This window comes from Martes martes (genome assembly GCF_963455335.1).
Source record: "Martes martes genome assembly, chromosome: 2".
In the NCBI taxonomy this organism is placed as follows: Eukaryota; Metazoa; Chordata; class Mammalia; order Carnivora; family Mustelidae; genus Martes; species Martes martes.
The window spans coordinates 47,172,870-47,197,650 of NC_137889.1; the positions used below are offsets into that span (position 1 = coordinate 47,172,870).

General features: G+C 53.6%; 1 protein-coding gene across 2 annotated transcripts in view; it reads left to right on the forward strand.

Moving 5' to 3' along the window:
• Positions 1–1,358: 1,358 nt before the first annotated feature.
• SLC25A37 (solute carrier family 25 member 37) overlaps positions 1,359–24,781 on the forward strand; it is a 36,480-nt gene continuing 13,057 nt past the window's right edge. The window contains exon 1 of one of the 2 annotated variants that reach the window (XM_080796798.1): positions 1,359–1,690. In XM_080796798.1, coding sequence (XP_080652924.1) covers positions 1,478–1,690 — 213 coding nt within the window. In that variant the 5' untranslated portion in view covers positions 1,359–1,477. The remainder of the gene's footprint in view (positions 1,691–24,781) is intronic. The other variant, XM_080796799.1, reaches the window with a different exon arrangement.

The window sequence follows — 24,781 nt, forward strand, 5'->3', positions numbered from 1 at the left end:
AGCACTTCCTCTGGGAGCTACTGACTACTGGCTGCTACTAAATATGGGGAATTGGTGCCCTTGGCCTTGAAGGACAATGCTCACATCACTGTATCTCGAATCCCTGGAAGGTGCCTGGGTTGCTGTGACCTGAAGCTTGGGAGCAGGGTGAGGGTAGAGTGGGCGCAGCATCTTGGGGATCTCCCCCACCCTTTCCTATCTCAAGGCCCAGCTCTCCTGACCAGAAGGCTTCTCTGGATAAGGTGTCTACTATCTCAGAAGTGCCAAGTCTTAAGCCCCAGAACACGGACATTTAGATGTGCAGGTGCCCTACTTTCCCAGAGAAGACTTCCATAGACAGGTCATTCCCCTGCTTTCTGATTTCTCCTCCCTCCCCGAGATACAGCAAGACAATATTGTTTAGGTTGAAATAAAGCAACCTGGGTTACACTTTAAGAAGTCAGCTTGGGATGAGTTTAACAACCAGGAGACCAGAGTCTTAGAAGGCAGGGAGATGCAATGCTCTAAGATTTTACTGGGAGCCACTTAGCACCTGAGTGAGAGACCGGCCTCTAAAGACCTCCCAGGCTTATTAGTCCTGAGAAAAATGTGCTGAAGGTGCTGAAAGGCTCCATTCTGATGACTAGTCATGTCTTGCTCAGTCCAGGACAGGGTGGCTTTAAGCTTCTTTGTGAGAATAAGAGGAGGAACGCATTTAGCTCTGTGTGTTTCCAGCGAGGGGAAAAAATTTCAGCTAAACGAGTGTACTCCCCAGCAAAGCAGCCTAGCACAGGACCTTGACTCTGTCTCCTCCACGGTACATGCCCTTGTGTTGCACATAAGGAGGTATGAACCACTGATACCACGCAGTGAGTCTCCAATTCTAGAACCCCTCTCCACCCGCACGTGCGCCCTCACCCCCTACCCGGCTATCATAACTGCTCCATAAATGGCATTAGCAGTAACTGTCCCCTCTCCAGGCCTTAGGAATGCCAACGCTTGCTGAGCAGCACTGTTTGCAAAACCCGGGCTCTGGGAAAGGATTATGCGTGGTTCCTGATCTCCCTCCACCCCCGGGCATGGGCATGTCCCCCCCGCCCCGGGGCTGCCTGGACGACCCTCTCCAGTTACCACCAGACCCCCTCCTCCGCCCAGTCAGCCCCAAGCGCCGCAGCAGCACCCTGGAGGTTGTACAACTTCCCGGGACACCCCAACGTCTCCTCTCGCCCCCGTCCGGTTGCTTGGAAATTTGCACTGGACAGTGACGTCACATAGGAAGGCGGGTCCCCAGTGTCCCGCACACCAATGGTGGGGCCGCGGTCGGCCTCTTCTTTTCCAGCGATTGGCGAGTCGGGCCCCTTCGCTCCACCCCAGCCCGCCATGGCGTCAGGCGCCGCAAAACCGGGGAGGTGGTTCCCACTTTAAGAAGTGAAGTTTTTCGCCCCCTCCCCCTCCCTGCCCACCTCCTGCAGCCTCCCGCGCCCCGCGGAGCTGGCGGATGGAGCTGCGCTGCGGCGGCGTAGGGAGCCAGGCTGTGGGGCGCAGGATGGATGGGGACAGCCGAGATGGCGGCGGCGGCGGCTGCAAGGACGCCGGGTCGGAGGACTATGAGAACCTGCCGACCAGCGCCTCCTTATCCACCCACATGACAGCCGGAGCGATGGCCGGGATCCTGGAGCACTCGGTCATGTACCCGGTAGACTCGGTGAAGGTGAGGCGCGAGGAGACTTGCGGGACGGAGCGAGCGGACCGGGGAGCGCGCGCGCGCGTGCGTTTGCATCCCGCGCAAGAGCAGCCTGGGGGAGCGCCCCCAAAGCGCCTCTCCTCCCGGCTGCGGCGGGCGTGGGGCGCGGCACCCCGGCTCTTGCCGCGAGCGTGCCGCGCCGCGCCGCTCCTTCCGCCGCGCGCCTGGGCCCCGGGGGCGCCCCTAAGCCCACGAGGGTGCTTCGGCCGGCGCCACGCACCGCCGCTCCCACCGCCTTCTCGACCCGGGCTGCTGGCGGCGCTGCGGCGGGGGAGAAGAATTGGCGAGCGCCCCCGGTCTCGGTGGTGGCGGCGGGGTGCCCGAGGGAGGCGATCGGTGCAGCTCCGCACAGTCTTACCACGCCTGCCCACGCGATCAGAGGGCTTCGGGCTTCCAGCTCTTCGCTGCTCCCGCTGGCGCGCCCGGTGTCCGAGCGGCGGCGAGAGGCGTCCTGCGGTGTGTGCGGGGTGGCCACATGTGCGCAGTTTCCGAGGGAGCGTGCTGCCGGGAAGCGCTAACCGCGCTAGCTGGCGCCGAGAAACGTGGCCCCGGCTCGGCCGCGCGCCCTCCGGCCCGGGTGTGTGTGGTTTCTGCTTCCCGGGTCTCTGGGGAGGCGGAGGAGTGGCGGGGGTTCTGCTGGTTCTTGGCAGCTCTCTTGGGAATACCGGTTCAGCGACGCCCGACGTGATCCCCTTTTCTCAGGGTTTCTGCACCGCTTCCCCCAGAAGTTCGGGCGGCCGAGCAGCCTAGAGGCAGGGAGCCCTGCAGTGACATTTGCCTTCTCTTTTTGTTGCAGGGAGGAGGGCAGGCAAGAAGAGCGTGGGCTATACAACTCTTGCTGTGGGTTGTGTAATAGGCACTCGCTTTGCCTGTCACCTCCCCAGGTAGTTTTACGAGCATTTGTGCAAGGAGGCAGCGTTAGCCGGGCGGATTTTCCCTGTTACCCTGTTAGACTGAGAGCTGCCTTCTGTCGTACTGTTCAGGAAGGTAATGCTGGTATTGACGTTTTGCCCTTCTGTAGGCATAACTCATCGAATTCATCCAGCAAACCCAGGGATTAACCGATGAAGAAACAGGGGCAAAGGGCTATGAACTGATTCACCTGCCCAGGCTCATACTCCACCTGTCTCCTCTGACTCCAGCCCCAGAGTGCCTTCTGAGACTTGGGGACGGCTCTGGGTGGCAGTTATCTTGAAAGGCAGGGCCCACAGAGCTCCCCCACTGGCAGCTGTCTCTTGTTGATGATCGCCCCACATGTGAGACGTGAAGACCAGAATGTCAAAGTCAGGGTTTTCTCTGCCCTGGGCAGCTCTCTGGGAGCTGGCAGTCAGTGGACAGACACGAATCCAGTGAGAGAAAGCATGAGCATTTGCAGTAAGGTGAGGCCCAAGCCTTTGATGATGCCACCCTGCGAGAGGCATCATCTCTTTGGACCCTCCAGCATCCCCAGGGGGGATTAAGGGAATGAATGGTCTTTGCTGCCAGGGTTATGGAGGGCATGGGAGAGATTCTTGCCTCGTAGGTTTTCACAGCTTCTCCAGGAAAGACCCTGGACAGATACCCGGTGGCATTTGTATAGGAAAGAATCCGTCACATGTAATAAATTTTCCCATATTCGAAGGTGTTGTGTCCAATGCCCTGGACAGACTATGGGGAAAGTTAGGGGCAGGAAGGTGTTATTCGAGCAGGCACCTGACTCACAGGGTGGCAGAGATGAACATTCCATTGGGGAACGATGCCACATGTGAGGTTTTGCTGAGTGTGGCTTAGAGCATCACTATCCGTTATCTTTAGGATTAGATGTAATTAGTCATGCCTCTTCAACTCCCTGTGTCAGCCTAAGAGGTATTTGTCTCATATGTTTAAATTGTGTGTTTGGTGTTTAGTTTCTTTTCTGCCCCGTAAACATCACATGTTTTAATCCAGATGTCACTGTGTACTTAGCACATAGCAGTGAAGTAATCACCTGTGGATAGGAAACAGGGCCGTCCCAGACGAGTCACCCACCTTATAGGGCTTGACTATAAAATGAAGGCCCTGGTTAGGTAATTAGTAAGAGCTTCTATTTCTAAGCATGCAGGTTTGGTTTTAAAGCACTCGTTTCTCACTACAGTTTCTCGGGAGGGGGTAGCAAGGATTCTTCTTTTCATTTTTCAGCTGAGACAAAAGGCACAGAGAGAGGGTTAAGTGGTGTGAGCCCCATTGCATGATCCCAGGGAGGCTGCAGCCAAGTGCCAAGGTCTGCCAAGATCGGCATGGTTGTCTGTGCCCAGCATGACATATCAGGGACACATCCATGCATCACTTGGGGAAACCTCGACTGTATTTTTCTTAAATATTTTGGGTGATGGAGACCATGAGTAATGGTGTCAGGAGCCTGGATCAGGTTTCCAGCCCTGCCTGTAACTTGCTTCATGCCTTAGGCACTGTTCTGCGCCGTAGTTTTGTGGCTGTAAAATGGGGCCTGCGGGCCAGTTCAGTATTTCTCCCCATTCTTAACCTGTCCCCCTTTCTACATACACAGAACACCCACTGTCCTCTTTTATGATACTTGAAATTCCAAAGAATTATGACAGTCGAAGCCATGGCAGTGGGAATTGTGTGTTGGAAAAAAATTCATCTCTGATTTTATAAGGCACACATTTTGAACTTTGAGTACGTGAGATTAAGTGAGAGTAGCAGGTGGGCCCGCTTTTCCCAGTTTTTCTGTCGTAGGTGGTGTGCACCATGGAACTCAGTCCTGGTCACTTTGACCACAGAGCCAGACAAGCTGCTTCCTTTTATGGTCATAGGGGCAGAAAGCCAACCTTATTAATGCTTAAAGTTATTATGTTAAATATGCTTTCCCATGAAGTCCTATCCTAACCAACACCCCACAATGTCACTTTAATTACCTGTGTTTTTTCAGACTGTGGGTTGTGACCCATTAATGGCATCAACATTTTAAGAAAGATTAGTTTCTCTAGGGGCACCTGGGTGGCTCAGTGGGTTAAGCATCTGCCTTCTGCTCCGGTCAGGACCCCAGGGTCCTGGGATGGAGCCCTGCTTCGGGCTCTCTGCTCAGTGGGGAATCTGCTTCTCCCTCTCCCACTCCTCCTGCTTGTGTTCCCTCTCTCACTCTCGCTTTCTCTCTCTCTGTGAAATAAATAAATAAAATCTTTAAAAAAAAGATCAGTCTCTCTAATGGTGAAAGTACAAAATACAAGTGAGTGTGGTGTGGCCTGCAGTAAGACGTGTTGCTTGGTGAAATTGTTTGGGTTGTGTGTGTATGTGTGTGTGTGTGTGTGTGTGTGCGCGCGCGCGCATCCCCTGGATGGCTGTGTACAACCCCATTCTGACGGGCAGTTATGGCCAAAAAAGTATGAGGAGCACTGAACCTGATGATGGGTAATGTCTCTGAAGCTGCAGCAGTCTGTGATTACTAAAGGGTTATTTGGAAGACCTTCAGCAACATTTCTGCTCCTTCCTGTGCCTCCTTCTCTCACTTAGTCCCCGGGGGTGGAGTGTGAGTACTTAATGAGTCCCTAAAGGGCCAGGCCACCCGGATCTCCTGTCAGTTCCCAGTAACTGTACGGTCTGCCTGGTACCACGGACCGGAGCATGGGGACTCCACAGCCCTTTCGCCAACCGGTAGTGATTACTTGTTCCTTCCCAACTGGGGCTTTGCAGTGGGTTTTCCGTGATTCTGTAGCCGGTGCCCCAGAGTGTGCAAGTGGCATGGTCCCCGAGGCCAGCACGTGGGGTGGCTGTAGGAAGCCCCGGTCGGGAGAGTGCTCAAGACCATGGGGAGAATGCCAGGTGGGTGGAGGAGGAAATTCCAACCAGATTAGGCACACCACTCTAGACCATGCTGAATCCCACGGTGGTGAAAGCGGGGGCAAAAGGAAACAGGAAAGATTTGAAGCGAGGGAACTTCCGCTGACCCTCTCTCGGCCCTTCCCTTGGCTTCTCGAGGAAGCGCTGTCTGTAACTGTGCGGGGAGAAGCCCTCCTTCCCCAGGCCGGGTGCAGTCCACGGGGAGGAGCGGGCAGCCAGGGGGTGAGGCTCAGCCTTCTCTCGAGGAGCTGGTGGGTGCTGAGCCAGTTGGAAACGTCGGTTGGCCTCCGGGGTTTCTGCAGTTGGTCTTGCTGAGCTCTGAGCCACAGCGAGCCAGGCAGGTGCCAGGACAGCTCAGCATTCCTCCGCTTCTGAGTTTGCTCCTCCGGGTCCCAGCGGTGCAGGCCGGCTGGTAGGAAGGGTGCTCAGCCGGAAGGGGAAGGCCGCAGCCAGAGCCCCCTCCCCAGCCCACTGCAGTGTTTTCAAAGCCAAGTACAGTTCAGTAGATGCCACTCGGCTTCAAAAGGGCGTGAAATCCCAAATTGCTCGAGTTCTTGCAAGAAAATTATAGTGATTTCTCTGTCTCTCTTCTCCTGTCTTGTCTTCTTCAGGTTCCTCCCCCCCTTTTTTCCTGTCCTTAAGTGGGTGATGCTTTTTTAAAAGGTGCATTTGGAAGGGGCATGGAGTCAAGAAAGGCGTGTTCTTGAACTTGTGTCCTTTTCTTTGCCTCCTGAGGGCCCGTGTGGATGCCCACAGCCTGGATCTGTACCTTGCAGGCCTGCTGCTGGAGGAGGGGGCAGACCTTACCCAGCCCCCCTCCGCCTGGAAGTGGGGGAGGAGCAGGCTGGGTCAGGGCTTGAGGGGGTGCCCCTAGGAGTATAGGGCAAGGAAGGCACCCTCACCTCCTCAGTAGGGAGAGGCAGTTGTGCCCGAATGGGGGATTTACCTGACTGGGTCTTTAAAGCACACAGGGGTGTGTGCCTGGCACACGGGAGAGGGCATTGCCCGTGGAGTGTGTGTGTCCCTTATCCCTTCCTGGTTTTCTTTTGGGCATGTCTTAGCTACCTTTGGCCATCTCATTCGTGAGAGCTTTCGTCCCATCTACTCTCGGGCGCAGCGACCGACTGCGGCCACTGTCCCTTTTCAAGGGGCGTCTGTTTTTGACCCCCTTCCAACTTCAGGGGGGCTGCCTTGCCCCAGCCCACTGGATGAGTTAGCTTCTGTGTTGAACGTAGCCCCTCTCAAGCCCCGGAACATTCTGGCTGTCTTCATATTTCTCCCAGGACCCAGCATTTCCTGCTCAGAGTTTTCCTTTTCTTTCTCTAACCCTCAGTGAGCCCTCTGGCCTCCTCAGCGCCGGCTGCAGAGGCATCTGTACGGGCTGGCTGTTTGCACGAGCTCTTCGGCAGGCGTCGTGAGCCCCGAGCCTGCCCTTCCCCTCCCCGCCTCCACCTAGAATGTTCTGGCTGACATTTTCCATAGAGCGGACGTATCTGATCACTTTGTCTTTAACTCTAAACCTCCCCTCAAGCTCTTTCTGAGCCACGTGTCTCACCCTCCGAGAACTATCTTGGGGAGATTCAGATCCCTAGTCATTGACGTACTGGTTGGGGCAGAGCCGGCTTAGCTTTTCTGAGTCGTAATTGCTTTGTCCGTAAAACGCAGATACTAATTTTCTTTCTGGTTTTCTCTCCCGACTGAGCTTCCCACTGCTTTCTTCCTTTATTTTTCATCACACCCCGCGGAAGTTGCTTGGAACAAGCTCGCTTGTATCTTCACCCAATGTTCCTTCCATATTCCTGTCCTGATAGGGAGACAGCTCTTCCCCTGAGGTCACTCCTTCCCGGAAGCCTCTCGAGTGTTAAGATTCCTGTCAGCTCAAGCCCAGGCACATCTGGGGCTCCTGGCCTCTCACCGTGACCCACCAGCCTCTTAGTCTCGCTCTTCCTTTGAGGCTCCTGTCCTTCCTCTTTTCTCTCTCTCTCTCTCATCTGCTCACCTCGGGGCAGGAGGGGGAGCAGTGAGGAGCACCAGAGCGTGGAGTGCGTCCAGGCCCTGCTTAGCGTGACCTTGGACCTCTTCTCCGGGTGCCCTGTCTCCTGTCGGTGAAAAGGGGAGAGTGGCAGTGGGGGTGAAGTCCTTCAAGCAGTGGATGACGGAGCCTGCTGTGCTCTGAGTGCTCTCTGGAGCTCAGTGCTCATCTTCATCTCTGTCACGGTCAACAACATAGTTGCGCCCCTACTTTCCCCGATCTCTCTGGACGTTGGCCTCTGGCTCGCAGACTGCTTCCACCCCGAAGGAATCCCGCTGTCACTCTTGAGAACATCCCCTCCTGGTCGCCACCCGACTAACATCCAAACTCCTGTGTTCTTTATGCCCCTCAGGTTGAAGGCCTGTAACTCCACGGGGCCTCGTCCTAACCCAGAACTTTTCCACCTCTGAGATCCCAAATTTAGCTGTGTTAGCCTGGCCCCACCGGCCTGGGCCTCCGCCTGGCCCTGTTTTCCTCCTCCAGCCTAGAGCCTGTGGCCGGCCACTGCAGCCACTCCCAGGACCTCCCTTTCCCTGCCTCACCGGTCTGCCCAAACCCCAGTCCTGGATGACCCCTTGCCCCATCGGGTGGTCGAGCCCTTCTGGAAAAAAATCGCACGTTTGCCTCCACTGGTACTCTGTGCACGTGCCTCTGGGGCCCTCAGCCTGTCTTTTTGTGTGTTCTGGCCAGCCTGTTTCCTTCCTTCTCAGCAGCTCCTCACACTCCCATCCCTCTGCTTTCTCAGCCCCTTGTGTGGCCTCTTGCTCCGTAGCTCATAGGGAAACCAGGACCCCAGTGAAGCTCAGCTTCCTCTCACCGCCCTTCCAACCAGCCTGCTGTTCCCTGCCTTCCTCCTGTCATAAGGTAGGAGGGTCCTCCCTCTGTCAGAGGGGAATCAGCAGGCCTGGGAAAGGCAGTGCGTGGGAACTGCTTACATACACCTGCGTTTCAGTCTTGCCTCTACCCTGGGCCGTGGGAGGGACCTCTGTCACCTCAGTGTCCTTGTCTGCAGAGTGGGGATGTTCATACCGAGCCCTCCCTTATAGGGCTATTGGAAGAATTGAACAAGGCTTCTCTCAGAAAGCTGTTGCTGTAGCGTCTGCTGCCCGTGTGCTATAAATGCTCATGGTGGTAGTTATTTTGGTCATCTCTCTCATGAGCAACTTGGTTTCAGTATCTTTAGCCTTCCCCCGACCTGTGATTCCTTCTTACAAGCATTTATGAAGTCCAGACTCGTCCCATCTTAAATAACAAACACCGGACATCTCACCTTGACCCCATGCGCCCCAGGGGTTCTTCTCCTCAAAATAACCAATGTTAGGAAAGGATCCTTGACACTTAGTTTCTGCTTCCTCACCTCGTCCTCCCCCCCCTCCCCCCGACTTCTCACCGGCCAGGCCTTTGGCTTTGTGCCCACCGCTCTGCTGGAAACCTCACGGAGGCTGCTAGTGATCTCCTGGCTAATAAAATCAGTCATCATTTTCCTGGCCTCCCTGATGAGGGGGCAGCTGCCTGGTCTTCCTTAGAGGTCAGCCTGCCACGCTCTCTGCTTCCCACAGTTTCTGCCTGCGTCCTGCTCACTCATAGTTGGAAGACTGGTGTCTCTGGTCCAGCCTTTCTGGAAGCTGGGCATCTGTGGCCTCACAGACATGTCTTAGACGTGGCTGCCTCGGTGTCCAGGATGTGCCATGTAGACATCCCCGCCTCCCCTCCAGCCTGGGCCCCCTCCCCCAGAAACTTTCTCTTCTTAAATAGGGAAGAGTCGCAATGCCCACTCTGCCCGCCTTTCAGGTCTTGTTACTACGTCTAGAAAGAAAATGCAGCCGGGTTTGCAATGAACTCTGAACAGTGAATGCAGTCTAAGAAGTATAAAATAGCTCTCTGCAGGTGCCAGGTCATGGTTTTATCAAACTGGGAACTTGCTAAAAGGTAGGGTTAGCTGATTGGAATGGAAAATCCAGCCTGTTCTGCACGTGCGGCAGAACCCATGCCAGGAGCTGAGGACCAGCCCCGTCTTCTGCATCTTGTATCAGATGGTCCCTCTCTCTGCTTCATAGGCCCCTAGCTGTCCCCATTGCCTGCAGAACAAAGCCCGGACCTTGAGCAGTGTGCAGACGCCTAGACCTTCTCCCCTCTGACTTGTCCGCCAGAGCAAGACAGAGAAAGGTATTCTGTGAATATCGGTTGAATGAACGTAGGAACAGTTGTTGTTTTAAAGAGGCGTAGGAGGAAGAGGGGGCAGCTGGGTGGCTCGTTTGGTTGGGCGTCTGACTCTTGACTTCGGCTTGGGTGGTGACCTCAGGGTTGTGGGATCAAGCCATCTATCAGGCTCTGTGCTCAGCAGGGAGTCTGCTTGAGTTTCTCTCCCCCTGTCCCCCCCCATGCCCCCCTAGTGCGTTCTCGCTTTCTAAAATACATAAATCTCTAAAACAAAAGAAGAGATGTGGGGGGGAAAAGTTCTTTGAAACATGCTCAGCCCTTTTGTTTGTCCTTTGTTTTGCAGTAGAATTCGCAAGCCACGGTTCTATCCCGATGAGGCTACTAATTCTTCTGGCCACCCACTTCATTCCACACTTCCTGACCGCCTTCCCTGCTGGTCTCTGTGCTATAGACACCAGACAGCAAAAATAAGTGCTGGCCCCTGGCCCCAGAGCATTGCTCGCTATAATTAGATCCTGAGCTAACGTGGCAGGATGGGCTCCCTTTGAGGCGAAGAGGGGCCCAACTTGGTGTTTGCTTTCAAAGGGGCAGAAGGTCTGAGGTGTCCAGGCTCTGCCATCTTGCAGGTCCCAAGGCTGCCCGGGGAGCATCATTCTGGACTTCTTTGCCATGTAATCTTGAGTTGGCTCCTTGCCCTGGAGAAAACAGTGGCCCTTAGTTGTCCTGTGTGGCCCCCACCCCGCAATCCTCTCCCTCACCCCTGAGATTGTTAGTCATTCTGGAAGCTGAACTTGGCTCCCAGAAGGTGCCTCTGAAAACATTCTCCACCCTACCAGTAACCCCAGACAGTTGGGAAGGGACGTTGTCTGGTCACTAAGAGGTGTTACGGTTTCACATTCATGCTTTCTCTCTGAAGAGAAAACAAAACGTGTTGAAATGGAAATCCCAGCAGCAGCTTGGCTGAAGCGAGAGTTGCATAACAGCTTTAAGAAACGTCTGGCCATTGTTGGGTCAAGTGGGGGGGCTGCAGCTTCGTATCGCTGAGAGGACATCCTCTGGGGCCTCTGGATCCATCAGATGTGTCCAGCAAGAGACCCAGAAAGCAGCGGCATGCCGAGGTCTGATTGGCAAATGCCCTTGCCGCGGTCGCTCATTGGGGTGACAGCTTTGGTTCCCTAGCATGGCCATAAAGGCGCCATCTGAGATCCTTCCGTGGGCAGGGGCTGGAGAGAGCCGTATGTGCTGGTGTGGAAGACCCTAGAAGGCCCCAGTAGGCTCTGTGACGTTAACTTCTGGGCCTGCCATGGACCAGCTTTGAAACCTTGACCATGGTACTTCTCTAGGCAAGGCTGGTGTCTCCTGGTCTCACAGGCTAATCCTAGTCTCCTAGACTAACATCATCTGCTTCCCCACTTGACGGGGCCTTTGAGAAGCTCAGGCAGGATCACATTTGTGGGCGGCTTTTGTAAACCCGGACATGCCCAGATAATCCTAGATATTATGGGAGGCAATATGCTTCATGATGAAGAGGAGAGTGGTTCAGGTTCACAGAGCAGGCTCTGGGGCCAGACTGCATTGGGACGGTGCCTACACAAGCTACTGACCTCTCCGTGCCCCATTTTCCTCATCCGTAAGACAGGGTAATCACTGCCCACCTCAGAGTGTTGCTATGAGAATTAATTACGATATACCGCGAGTGTTAAGAATAGCATCAGGTACTTGGTAAGCGTTCAGTTAATTTTAGTTCCTGTGTCGTTTCTAAAGGTGTTATTGCTTGAACGCCTGTTGATGCTTGTATGTTGCTTTTGCACTTGTATGTTGCACTGTCTTTTATTGTTCTCACCTGCATTCTGTCACTGGATTCTCTTAGCTCTCCTGTGAAGGTGGGACAAGACATGTGCTGTTTCTCATTTTGAGGAAACCGAACTTCAGAAAAATAAGACGATCTGGAAGTCGGGCATTTCCTGCTACTCAAGAGTGGAGCGGGGACAAAGAGGAAGGGAAAAGGCAGGAGAAAGCTAAGGAGGTACTGGGGAGTAGACTCACATGTTAATGGCAGCAGGGGCCCCTGAGCTGGGTTCTGAGACAAGTGACACGGCCCCAGCTGCATTCTTGGGAGGGAGAAACCGGAGTGAAGGGAGCACCAGCAGCAACTCAGAAGTCCAGCAGGGAATGCAGGGCTCTAACGTATAAGTAGGAGTTCTTCGGTCAGATACTCCAGCACAGAGGGCAAGGGGATGATGACATATGGTTATGGCTGTGGGTAATCTCTGGGTCTGTCTGGCTTCTCTCTCTGGATCGACTTGCAGCCGCTGTGGCCTCTTCTCATGTCAGCAGGGAGTTGAAACGTGGAGCTCAGTATTGTGATTTGACTTTGGACTGGCCTGAGAATCCTTTTCTGAATCCCAGGATCAGGACGGCCTGTTGTTGGGAAGAGCACTGCGTCATCGTTCCTCGGTCTGCTAGGGTAGCTGTTTCCTTCCCTTCCACAGGGAAGAGTAGCAATGACCGTCTTGCCTCCCTTTCCCATCTGCTCACTGCCTCTAGGAAGAAAATAGAGCCGGGCTTGCAGCAAACAAACCTTTCTACTGTTGAAAAAGTCTAAAGCTCTCCGCAGGTGCCAGGTCACGGTATTTATTATCCAACGGGGATCCTGTTAAAGGGGTAAGGTTAGCTCATTGGAATGGAAAATCCAGGCTCTATTTCCAGCCACTGTGGGATTCGCGGCGTGGCCTCGGGCACTTCACCTCTCTCCTTACACAGTGTCTCCCATCTGTTGAGTAAAGACCGGGGTGGCCCCCCTGCTCCCGCCGCCTTCGCTGGGTTGTACTCAGGGCATGCTCTGAAACACATTTAAAATTGATCACAGAGGGCTGATGTTGAGAGGAGCTGCGTGTGGCTACGGAGATGAAGGCTTGTGAATGACGGGGCTGCATGCAGGGAGGAGAGTGGGGTGCCCGGGGCCGTGAGGGTCCTGTTCTTCTCTGTGGGTCAGCTTTTATAGCCTCACTTTTACTTTTTAAGTGAGCCTGCCCCTCGAATGCCAGGCAGCTGGGGCTGGGATTTTCCCACAGTGGTCCCTCCTGTGTCTGTTTTCCGTGTTTTCTCAGTGACTGCTGTCACAGAGAAGCAGGAGGGGAAGGAGGTAGGACGCAGACGCCTTTGTCTCCAGGTCCTCCGGTCCTTGTTTCCGCATGCTGCCCGCTTTGAGGGTTTTGCTTGCTGGTGCCTGGCTTGCCCTCGGCCTGGCAGTAGGTGCGGAAAGTGGTGGGTGGACGCGGGCAGCCCGCAGGAAGCTTGCCAGCCAGGCCTGCTCGGGACAGGAACGCGCCGGGCACTGCCTCTGACTCGCAGTGCCCACCTCTCCCCTGGAAGACGGGATGTCCCAAGGACGTCCCGGGGCTGTCACGAGCCTGGATTAAAGGAGCAGGGTGGGTTAGCTGATGAGCCACTCAGAGAAGTCAGACTGGAGCCGGGAAGCCTTTCCAAAGGAGAGATGTTGGTGTGTGTGTGTCCATGTGTGTGAGGCTGGAAGGGGCGGGCCCAGGGCGTGTCAGTCTCTTTCCTTAGTCACTGTCTCCATGGCTTATTTGCTAAACGGGGGCTTGTGTTAGCCTGATTCATAGAACGGTGGAAGAGTTGAAAAGCCTTTGCAACAATGCAACTTCATCTGCTGGATTTCACTGAATGACTAAGTTAAGTGAGGAGTGAGGACGTATGGAGAGTGACGATGTGTGCCGGGCCCCGGGGGAGCTGAAGGCTCGACACCTGGGAGGTCTCTCCTGACAGAAGTCCCCGTCCGGCGGGGAGGACAGATAGATTGATGACTCCTTCCTGTAGTGGGTGTTGAGCCTGTCCTCAGGGAACCTGCACCTCATCCAGGGGGTCAGGAAAAGGCACCTCCAGGAATTAGCTCAGTATCTATATGTAGACCAAAGGGGATACAGATGTTAGAACAAAGCCATGCCATTCTCTCTGTCCGCTAGACTGTCCCGTCTTGTTCCCCAAGGTGCCTGGCCATAAGCAGGACACCTACACCCCTCTGACACTCTGGTTTTGGGGTTCTGCTCTGAGCCTTCTGATTGCGGAATCCGCAGAGACCGTTTTCATGGTTTGAGGTCACCACACCGGGTCTTCCACGTGGGACCTGCCCCCTGTTCTGAAATTTTCTGCCCCCACCCCGCCCTTTTCTGAAATTTCTTCTTTTTCTCCCTCATGTTCTGGGATTTTAATTCCCTGTCCAGCTACCAAACGACGGCCTGATGGCTTTCCTTCCGAGTGGGACTTTTTACCGCAGTGCCAAAGACCAGAGGAAGGCGGAAACAAGGAGGGAGGGATGAAGCTGTCATCTCAAAGGCATTTCTGCTCCTAATTGGCTCATAATTAATGGGTGGCATTAGTAGCAAATGCAGCTGCAGCAGCGGCCAGAGAAGTGGCTAAAAATTAAATACTGTCATGTGACTTACAGAGGTTTAGGGTTTGTTTGCCTGAGTGACCTTTACTAGCACAGGTCACAGTTTGTAGGGTTATGAGGAGAGACCTGACAAACAGTGTAGGTGACCAGTGTGCTTTCCAGAGGGTGGAGACCTATCTAGAGTCCATAGCGCCTGGACTCCTTCCTGACACTCAGATGCGAATGTCATTCCTTCTCGCTTTTTAAAGGCCACTGTGGAGCCGAACGTGTTTCCCCGTCCCCTCTTCCCTTTTAGCCTATCTGGCTCTGGTGGAGCCTTCTAGAAAATGCAGAGAGCACAGTTTCCCGGGCTTGTCCCATCCGCCTGTGGCAGTTTTGATAAAGAGCCTGAAACCGGGCTCTTGAGGAATGTTCCCCCTAGTGTCTGTGTTCGTCCAGGGTTTAGACAGAAGTTCCTGGACCTCACCGCTTTTGGAAGCCAAGTCCTGTTTCTCTACAAGGCCAGTCCGGTGACATGGGCAAGAATCGGCTGACCCTAAGGCCAGCCCTTTCTTTCTGTGTCTGCGGATTCCCCTGGCACAGGAGGTCTTTGTTACCAAGTCTGTTTGCTGAGTGTTTTGAAGGAGGACATGTGTGGGCCTTTTCAGTGTCATTAGACAATGCTGAGCTGTTACCCAGAAGAAACGGTCAGGGGAGAAGCCAAGATTTGATCTCGTTGAAGTTCTGCCACAGAAAGTGCCCAGACAAGAAGCGGCCAGCGAAATGGTTAAAATCCTATTGTAGTATGTGAGACTTGAGAGCTCGCTTTTAATGTGATTGTGTTTCAGTGTTTTTTTTTTCCCCCTTGAATCTCAGCTTCTCAGATAATAAACTGAATTAACGTACATGTATTACGCAGTCCAGGAAGGATGGCGTCCAGTGAACTTTCTTTGCAAATTACTGCGTTATTTATAGTTTGCACCGAGAGCTTTAAGAATGTCCGCTTCAGAAGTGACTTTTCCTCATAAAAGGAAGGTAATAGCAATAAGAAATATATTGACAAGTTGGTAGGACGCCCAGCGCCTTCCGTGCTTCGAAAAGAATCTTTCGAGTGTTCGAAGGAAGCAGAGAAGTTGCTGGTGCTGGCATCTGTCCTCTTGGGTGTGCACGTCGGGGCAGTTTCAGGAGAAGCGAGTTTCCGTTCTCCCTGGACTCGGCCCTGTTCCTCCACAGGCTTCTGAGGCCGGCGGCTGGTGCTCTGCCTGACCTTGGCTGAGGAGTCTTGTTTTGAACTTCCCTCGAGTGTCTCTTTCAAGGGTCGTTTGTATTCTCTGATAATGCAGGCACAAGAAAGTTTCTGAAATTCTCTTTCGGACCCTAAGAACCGAAAGTCACTGCAAAGCTGGACTTTTACCAGAAACTGCTTTAAATTGGAAACAGATTTCTGATCCCTGAGCAGCCAGTTTAAGGGACAGGGAGATCCTTCGTCAACCCAGAACTTGAGCATGGCGGTCAGGGAACAAACTAAAGAAAAGCAAGGCGAAAGCAGATTCTTTCTGTACATCTGCGCACGTAACGTTCACATTCGCCTTTTACTTTATTTTATTGTATTGTTTTTTAGCAGTCGCCCTCTAGAGTGAATTGTAATTAGCTTAAGACGACCGGAGGCCCACCAACCAATGACTCTGAGAGAAGCACTTCACTTGTGCAAGTCTCAGTTTCTTCATCTGCGAAATGGCAAGAGTGAACCCCAACTAAATGATCTCTTTGGAAGTTTCTAGTTTTAAAATTTCCACCCTTTATTTCCATGGAGCATGGTAACTTTGGGACATCCTCTTCTGACTTTGAATATATAGACTTAGAGGCACTTGTGTTTGGAGTGGGACGCTGGAAGACCCCGGTCCTGGAATTTGTACCAGGGGGATAAGGAGCAGGGAGAGGAGCGGCTGCCCAAGTACCGTTTGGGATCCCTGCATCCCAGAGTGCCTGCTAGTCCTAAGTAGACTACTAGAGATTAGAGTCTGTTTAATTTCCTTCAACCTCCAACTACAATGCTTTAAGACGGCAGACCATTCATTCAGGCAATTCCAGAAATGCTGAATGGCCACAGCCCCATCCTGGAATCAAGGGGAGCCGTGTAGCAGATGCTTCTGGAAGGCCCTGTTTATAACTCTGACTCCTTCCTGCCGGGGACCTTTTACAAGTTCACTACCAGGAAGCTGAGTCATTGAGGGGTCAGCTGGCACGGCCAGGGTCAGGCAGCATTGCCAGCAGCACAGATGGGTTAGCCCGGACGACCCAAGGGTTTGGGGGGAGCGTTGTTGGGAATGGCAGGGTGGGTGGGGCTCCTCCCTTTAGAGTCTTTCGGGGGTGTCCCCTCACGGTAACGGGAGCACCACCTCTCCTCATGGCTTGCATTCCTGTCTAGATTTCACAGTGAGAAATGTGTCTTCTCCCGTGTCCTTTACCTCCTTTCTTACCCCCTTCCTCCTCCTCTGTTCCCACGTCCAAGGCCGGAGGTCAGAACAGCACAGACTGAAGGGTGAACCGATCCTTGCTCCTGCCGTGGATTTCAGGGCTCACCGTGGGCTCAGCTCCCAGTGATACCCTTCTCGGGATGGCTGGCTCCTTCCCACCTGCCACTACCTGTGCCCCAGCTAGCCCCTGCATCCTGGGGTCCACTTGCCTGACTCCCCCTTCCGGGACCCCCCCCCCACATGGAAATGAGGCTTCCTGCCTTTGCTCTCCTTGCACCTTCCCCTTCCGCTTTGCTTCAGGGCCCTTAGACTCTGTCGTTTTATTATTTGTATGGCTTTTGGTTTACTCTTGCTGTCCTTACTAAGACGACAGACCCCTCGAAGGCAAGGACTCGGCCGCAGCACCCCCGTGGGCACACTGATGATGTTTGCGCAGTGGGGCGAAAAACCCCGTTGTTTGACCATGAGGGTCTCCTGCTCTCACTTCTGGAAATCCTTCAAATCCTTTAAAGCTCCTGTTTCCACCACGAGGGTTTTTAGTCAGCATCAAAGCTCACCCATGGTTGTAGGTCCCCGCCATACCCTTGGGCATCCGGTAAAACTTAGACATGACTCCCCCAAAAGCTTATGAGACAATTTATACATGCAGACATTCACACGTGTAAGTAGATTCCAGAGCCCGAGAGGGGAGTCTCTGGGATGTTTCCTTTGGTCTCTGCCCCCCACCTCCCTGCCCCCCGCCCCCCCGCCCACCTGAGAGAGACCCTGAGAACATCAAGCGTGCTGTTTCTGGTATTTTTGGCTTCTTTCTCTGTTTCTGGCTGGTGTGCGAGGTGTGTGAAGAAAGCAGGGGAACATCCCCTCCAGTTGTGACCTGCCCCCACTGGCACATAAATCAGCCAGCATTATGGAGATAATGGGATCTGAGCATTTTTGGGGAAATCTGGCTTCAGTAACACCTGGGAAATTTACCCCACACCCCTCCTCAGACCTCTAGTACACACTGAGCCCCAGAGCCCAGCTCTGATTGGGGCTTCCATCCCTGGCTACTCTGCTGTGTAGGAGGTCCCAGAAAACAGAGAGATGCATGGTGCTGGGGGACACAGCTAGTGGGTAGCCTTTTGGGGGAGCAGGCAGCAAGGAGACAGCTGTTCGGCAAGGGGCGTGCACGCGGGGTTTTAAGGACCTCCTTTGTGTATGCCTGTGGGTGGAATTTTGTGCACCTCCGAGACCTTGACCGCTGGTTATCGTGTCCACCTTATAAAGCACGATGCTGGGGCACTGAGATCACCAATGCATGAGGCCATCTCCTCCTTCGTGTCCTCAGACTTTATTGGAAGACAGGCATGCAGACGCGTCATCTGCTAATAATTACAAGTAGAGAGAGGAGCAAGAGCAGGCTGGCAACAGGGCTGCTCTCAAAAGCCTTTTCTTCCTGTGGATAATGGGCTCACGGTGGGGCGTGCAGTTAGACAGCCTGGCCTCCGAGAAGGGTGTGGAAGCCGCTGCTGCAGAGGCTGACAGGACCACACTTGACTCGAGAAGCATACGCAGGGCTTCGGAGGTGCCCGGCTCGCTGGGCCTGTCTGGGACGGATTCCAGCAGGGCCGTCCCTCACGGCGCTCCCTGGCACTGATGGCCTGTCACCCATGTCGTCACCCAGTCTGTCACATACAAACACTTGGCTGGCTTTTGACAGCTCCCTCCGTGCCTTAGCAGCTGGGGTACTGATCCCTGGGATGATGTCTTTTTGGGGTGGCCCAGGCCAGCGTGCACTGGACAGGGAAGCACGGCCTCATCGAGGCTGGGGGACAGCCTGTGGGAAAGGGCGGAGATTCAAACAGCATCTTCGCCATTTCTGCCTCCTGGGGAACGTTTGCCTGCTGTCCGAGGACCCCTGGGCTGACCTTCCAGGGGCTTCCTTCCAAGGGTGGCCCTGGAGCCAGGAATACTGCTGTGTCTAGGGGATCCTGCTGTGTTCGAGACCCCTGGTAACCTTCACCAGAAACAAACAAACGAATAAAAAAACTACTCTCTCTGGTGTTAAAGGAAGTCTAGGGAATTATCTGATTGTAACAGGATTTCAGATGATGAAAAGCCTGTGGAACGAGCTATGGATTAAATTTAGGATTTTAAAACCGTGTGTTAAAATACACATAAAATTTACCATCATGACTATTTTGTTTTTTCTTTTTTCTCATTTTCCTTAAGTTTTTAATTTTAATTCCAGGATAGTTAACATACAGTGTGTGTTCATTTCAGGTGAACAGGACCATGTTAACACTTTTTAAAAAGATGTTATTTATTTTGAGAGAGAGAGGGAGAACGCAGAGGAAGAGTGAGAGAGAGAAACAGGCTCCCCGCTGAGCAGGGAGCCCTGGACCCTGGGATCATGACCTGAGCCGAATGGAGCTGCTTAACTGAGCCACCCAGGAGCCCCCCGCCCCCATCTTAACATTTTAGAGCATGTAGATCAGTAGTGCTGAGTACATTCACGTTGTGAAGCCACCTTCCAGAACTTCTTCATCTTCTCAGAGTGAAACTGTCCCCATTAAACAACCACTCTCCCTTCCCCCACCTCCTGCAACCCCATGGCTACCCCCATTCTGCTTTCTGCCCCTAAATTTGGCTATTCTAGGTGCCTCATGGCACACACATTTGTTTTTCAAAGGATTTTTTGCCGGTTTCATAGGTCTAGACTGTACGAGGCCAAAAAGGACCTCCTTAGAGACATATTAACTCCATTGATCCACTGGACAGATATTTGCAATTATAATAGATCGTGAACAAAACAGTAGAAATCTTTTCCGGTATTTACCTCCCGGTGGAAAGCCATGTTGGTGCCTAGCTAGGCTGGCTTGCTTCGAGGTCCTCAGGGATTTGAGGGCAGAGCTGGCTTGGAGTCTGGGTCTTCTTTCTCTTGGAACAGGGCTCTGTCTGTTCGATCATACTCAGGTTTAAGTGCACATTTTGGGGGGATTGCCGCTGTTTGGGGAAGTGAGACATACTTGGTGGAAACATCCTGCAGCACTGTGTGGATCGATCCCCCAGAATCCGAGGGACCTGCGAGCCTGCCCACGCCCACGCCCGCGGTGAGAGCCCAGGTGCTGCAGGGTGACCGTGGAACACAGGACAGGGGGCAGAACCCATAGAGGACTCCCCGTGCCCAGTGCTGTAGCTCCTCTTGGCCCCATCTGGCTATTTCTCTACAGTTCAGAGAGGAACCAGTTCTTGAGCACGGGGAGGGCCCTCTCCATGGTGGTGACCTCGAGGGAATGGGCTGCAGTCAGCAGTGTCAGGGAACCTTACCTTGGGACTTTAGCACTGGTGAAAGGTTTCCAGAACCGCCCTTGCCGCCGGCAGCCAGGCCTGGCGAGCCAGCTTCCTGAGTGAGGCACTGTCATCTTGGACCCTCTGCGCCTGTGTAAACTGACACTGGTGATTTTCCCTCCACCTTTCAGCCTACCCAAGTTCCCTTTGTTACATAATCAGGATTAATGTAAGCAGCCAGGTCCATTCGTTTAGAAATTGAGAGCCAGGAGAGGTGAATGCGGGAGTGGGGCCGGTGAGAGGGACAGAGGCCCTTGTGGGTGCTCTGGTTAAGTCCCCTGGCTTTTTTGGGCCTTAGTTTCTCTTCTGTGAGGAGACAGCGGAACTACAAGCTGCTCAGCCTGTCGTGAGGGTGACTCAGGTAGTCTGGTCTCAGTGTGTGGTAATGGTTGGGGGCAGGGTGTTGCTCCCGACTGGGGCTGATCTCCTCCTGAGGGAATGAGTTTTATGAAGGAATTAGAGTAAAAGTTACATCTTCCTAGGAATTTGCAGTTTATCCAAAAAACAAACAAACACCCCCCCCCCATGCCAGACCCCAGGCAAAGGGCTTGTCATTCATTATTTCCTTTAATCCTCACAGAACCCAGAGGAGGTAGGTGCTGTTATGATCCCCCATTCACAGATAAAAGAACAGGCTCAAAGAGATTGAATAACCTGCCAAAGGTGCAGAGGTCTGAGGCGGAAGCAGGGAGTGGTGGTGTTTCGACTCAGGCAGGGCCCTCGGGCCAGCAGTGCTGGCCCTTGTGGTTCTGGAATCCAGTGGAAACGAGGAGGCCACCTCGCTTTTCCAGCCTCTTTCTTTTTTTTTTAAATTTATTCATTTGTTAGAGAGAGAGCGAGCGAGCACAGGCAGACAGAGTGGTAGGCAGAGGCAGAGGGAGAAGCAGGCTCCCCGCGGAGCAAGGAGCCCGATGTGGGACTCGATCCCAGGACGCTGGGATCATGACCCGAGCCGAAGGCAGCTGCTTAACCAACTGCGCCACCCAGGCGTCCCTTCCAGCCTCTTTCTGACCAGAGTGGGTGGGGGCTGGGTTTCATGCCTCTCCCTACCTTGGGAGGCTACAGGAATTGGACCCCATGGCTGGCCACTTCCTTCTGGGATCTGGGGGTCTATTGCGTGTGTGGTTTACGGCCTGTCCTACTCTGTAATCTGATGTTCCGCTCAGACACGCAGTGAGATCCTTTGTGCTGAACAGCCAGTCGTCAGCAAGCAGGAGGGAAAGCCCCACACCTTCTGGCAAGATGAAGCTAGTTTTTTGCTGGTGGTTCTTACTAAGATTTCAAAGCCGTTTTATTAACATCGGCGGTGGTTTAGGGAACATGCTGGAGCCTTTACGAAAATAATGACACAGACGATAAGCATGTGTTGAGCACCTCGTGTTCTGTGCCAGGTGACCCTGTGCTGAAAAGGTTCCTTGTGTCTTCGTGGCAAGGACACACGTGAGGGAGGGGTTTTCGCAGATGAGGGAACCGCCGTTCAGAGAAGTTGAGTAACTTCCCTCAAGCACATACAGCTGCAAAATAGAAAGGCCTTCAGCTTCGAGGTGGTTGAGGACAGGGGACGTCTTGGCGTCCTTGGGTCCCGATCACAGAGTCAGGCCTAGAGCCGAAGCCCAACATGTAATTTTCTGTTGAACACACACACTTCAAACCCTGGGGACCGTCTGAGCATCAGGCAGGTGGTGGTTGAACAAGGTGTGTCTGAGATTCCACAGCTGGGATTTTCAACAAAAGGTTGAAGGAGGGTCAGCAGGGCAGGATCTGGGAGCTGGAGTGCTGACCAGTGCTGGCACCGTGGTGACCAGCCCTGGGAGCTTGGGCAGGTCACATACTAGTTCCTCATTAGAGAAGACAAAGTGGAGGTTGGGGCGCTCCACGGGTGGCAGAACTCGGAAGTCAAACAGAAGCCCGTCAGGAGCCCCACCGTGCCGAGCTGTGATGGCAGAGCCACCAGGGCCGAAGGTGGGGACAGGGCCCGGAATGGTCGTATGGAGACTTGGTGCTTGGACTCTGCTCTTCTGCACTCAGGCAGTTCTGGTGTAGCGTCATGTGCTTTTAAGGGTATTTCCGTGTGGATTCTTGCATTAAATTTGTTCTTTGATGTGGCGTGCTGATGCCTCAGCGAGTTTACCGACGTGTAGGGAGAAGAAAGCACTTTGGAGAGCAAGTATCTCTTCACTTCTGCCCCTGACACCTTGTCCTTACTCGTAGGTGGGGCGTCTTATAAGCCAATGACATAGGCAAGGCTGCTGAGTCAGGGGAGGCCCTGGGCAGGCCAGGATCTCGAAGTGAATTAAATTCTTCCCCGAAAGCGGCCTGAACTTTGGAATATTCAGTCTTCGCCTTTGAATACGGTAGGAGTGCCGGACTTTCATCCGTCGGCATGCCCCTCCTGCCCATGACCTGAGTGAACAAATGGCTCATGCTCCTTTGGAGGGGAGAGAATGGGTTCTTACTGAACGAGGCGCGGTTACCCATTTCTGCTTGGGGCCCGTTGGCCAGGCTAATGGCCACTAGTGCGAAACAGTGAAGCTCTGTGACCTCCATGGGCCAGGGCTCATGACTCTGCAAGTACCCAGCTTGTGGCCTGATGTAGGACCCTCAGGAGCTTTGTGGTCTCAATCGGTGGCGATTTTGGTGACTTGAACGTAGTCGGGGCTACTCCCTCTTCAAAAAGGTCGGACACACACAGGGTGATCGCTTAGCTTGGTAGGAGAAGCAGAGGACCTCAGAGATAGGAAGGAAGTTGGAGATAACCTGTGATCCCTAACTGTCCACCCCCTGGCGAGAGTTTGGGGGGGCCTCCTGGTTCAGAGCAGGGCTCTGGAGCCAGTCTGCCTGGCTTCCATTCTGCGTGTACTCTGTGACCTGGGGAGCTAGTTCCTTAGCCGTTCTGTGCCTCAGTTTCCCTGTTTGTAAGATGGGGATCATTGGTTGCCCAGTTATATATATTTATAATTATTATTTATAATTTTGTTGCCCAATTATAATTATTATTATAATTATTTTGTGAAAGTGGCCCTGGGGGCTCAGAGAAGCAAGCTGACTTGCTTCAGGGCACACAATCCTTAATACCAGATGTGGGACTAGAACGCGGGACCCTTGCTAGAGCCAGACAAGGTGGGTAGGAGTGACTGGTGGTTCAGGCTTCTCCTCCAGCCCAGTGTTGTTCTTCTGCTCTGCCATCTCCCGGTGGGGTCACCAATCCCATCTGTGCACTCCGAGCCCTGTTACCTGGCATCTTGGGAATTTTCCCACCTATAGAGCAGCAATAATTTAATCCTTTGGGCCGACCACAAGCTGGATGTTCTAAGTATGTCCTGGGTACATTGGGTCTGAGCCAGGCACGGATTCTTTCATCCCTGCCTCCGTCAGCCGGAGAATCTTCCAGAGAAGGGGAGGAGTGACCAGGCTTAGCTCCTAGGATAAAGGTAAGTGGGAATGTGCTTTGAGCCATAGCAGGGCAGGGAGCTGCTACCCATGGGTGTGGGTTGGTGGCACAGTGGCCCTAGTCGTGGCCACGGCTTTGGAGAGAGCAGAGTGTGGCCAGCCTGTAACCAGTCCCGGCAGGGGGGACTTCTGTTGCCTGGGCATGATCCCTTCTCCAAGACGCTGGAGGTCCCCTCCGTGCTGCTTACGTATGGCTTCATAGCTCCTGTCATGGCCCGTACGTAACCACGGAAGACACTGGACTGTAAAGGAAATTCCAAATGCCTGAATGAGCTGGTCAGGGCCTCCCATCGTCCAGCCCCAACTTGCCCTTCTCTCAGCAAACATTTATTGATTATCTAATGCTCAGGCACTCTCCTGAGCCCAGGACTCCCTCTCCGTTGCACCTTACCTCCGCATTTCCCCTGGAGCATACCCTTCAGCCATACCTTCCTCTGGTTCCCAGACCCACCTGCACATTCACGTTCCCCCTTGGCAGAATCATTTATTTCCTCTCCCTGCCCTGTTGGCCTTTTTTTTTTCTTCAATCAAGGTAACCCATGCACATAGTCACGAAATCACATCGGGTGAGGGGATCGTAAGGAGAGCTCCGTTTCTTAGCAATCGCAGTACTGTTCCTTTTTCGACCTGGGGTCTGTCTGACTCCCCGCGCTGTGACCTGTTCCCAGGACAATCGTGTCTGGGGCTATGGCTTCTTCCCTGGGAGGCTGAGACACTTGGTTTTGGCTGTCTTGGTGGGATTCGTATTTTCTACTGAATACTTAGGCATTTTATCCTTAGAAACAGCAGTGCCCTGAAGGACACCCCTAATGGGCCCTGGAGGTTTTGGGACACCGTCTGGAGAGTAAGAGTCAGAGATGGTGCGGACGCTTCGCAGGCCCGGCCCCACACTTTAGAGGTAGCGAATAACCAGGAGTGTTGGAGCGTGGCTGGTCTGTTCACATGAAAATCAGGCCTCCTGTGGGACGTGAGTGGAAAGACAGAGGGACCTTGCTGGTTTGCTCTCACTGCCTCCCACCCTCCCTGAGCACCGGGTGACCGGAGACGGAGGGAAGTCCGGTCCTTCTGATAGGTGAGGCAGGGAAATGGGCACAGACATGATTTAGCCGGAGGCGTGTTCCCACCAACTCTCATCTCTCTGTTTTGCATTGGCACAGCTCCTCTCACTGATGGTACAGTGAACCGGCCCTCCTGCCCTGCTCTGAAACAGTCGTTCTCACCAGGGCCTTTCAGAATGTGTGTGCCAGGAACTCTCCACCCACCACTTCATTCCCCTACCTTGTGCCCCCATTGATTGGAGGGGTGCGGGGAGGCGGGACTTCTTTTAAGGAGTCCTTTTTCTCTTGCTGGTTTCCAAACTTTAAGAGGATCAAGTTTTCCTTTTGATTAAAAAAGAAAGA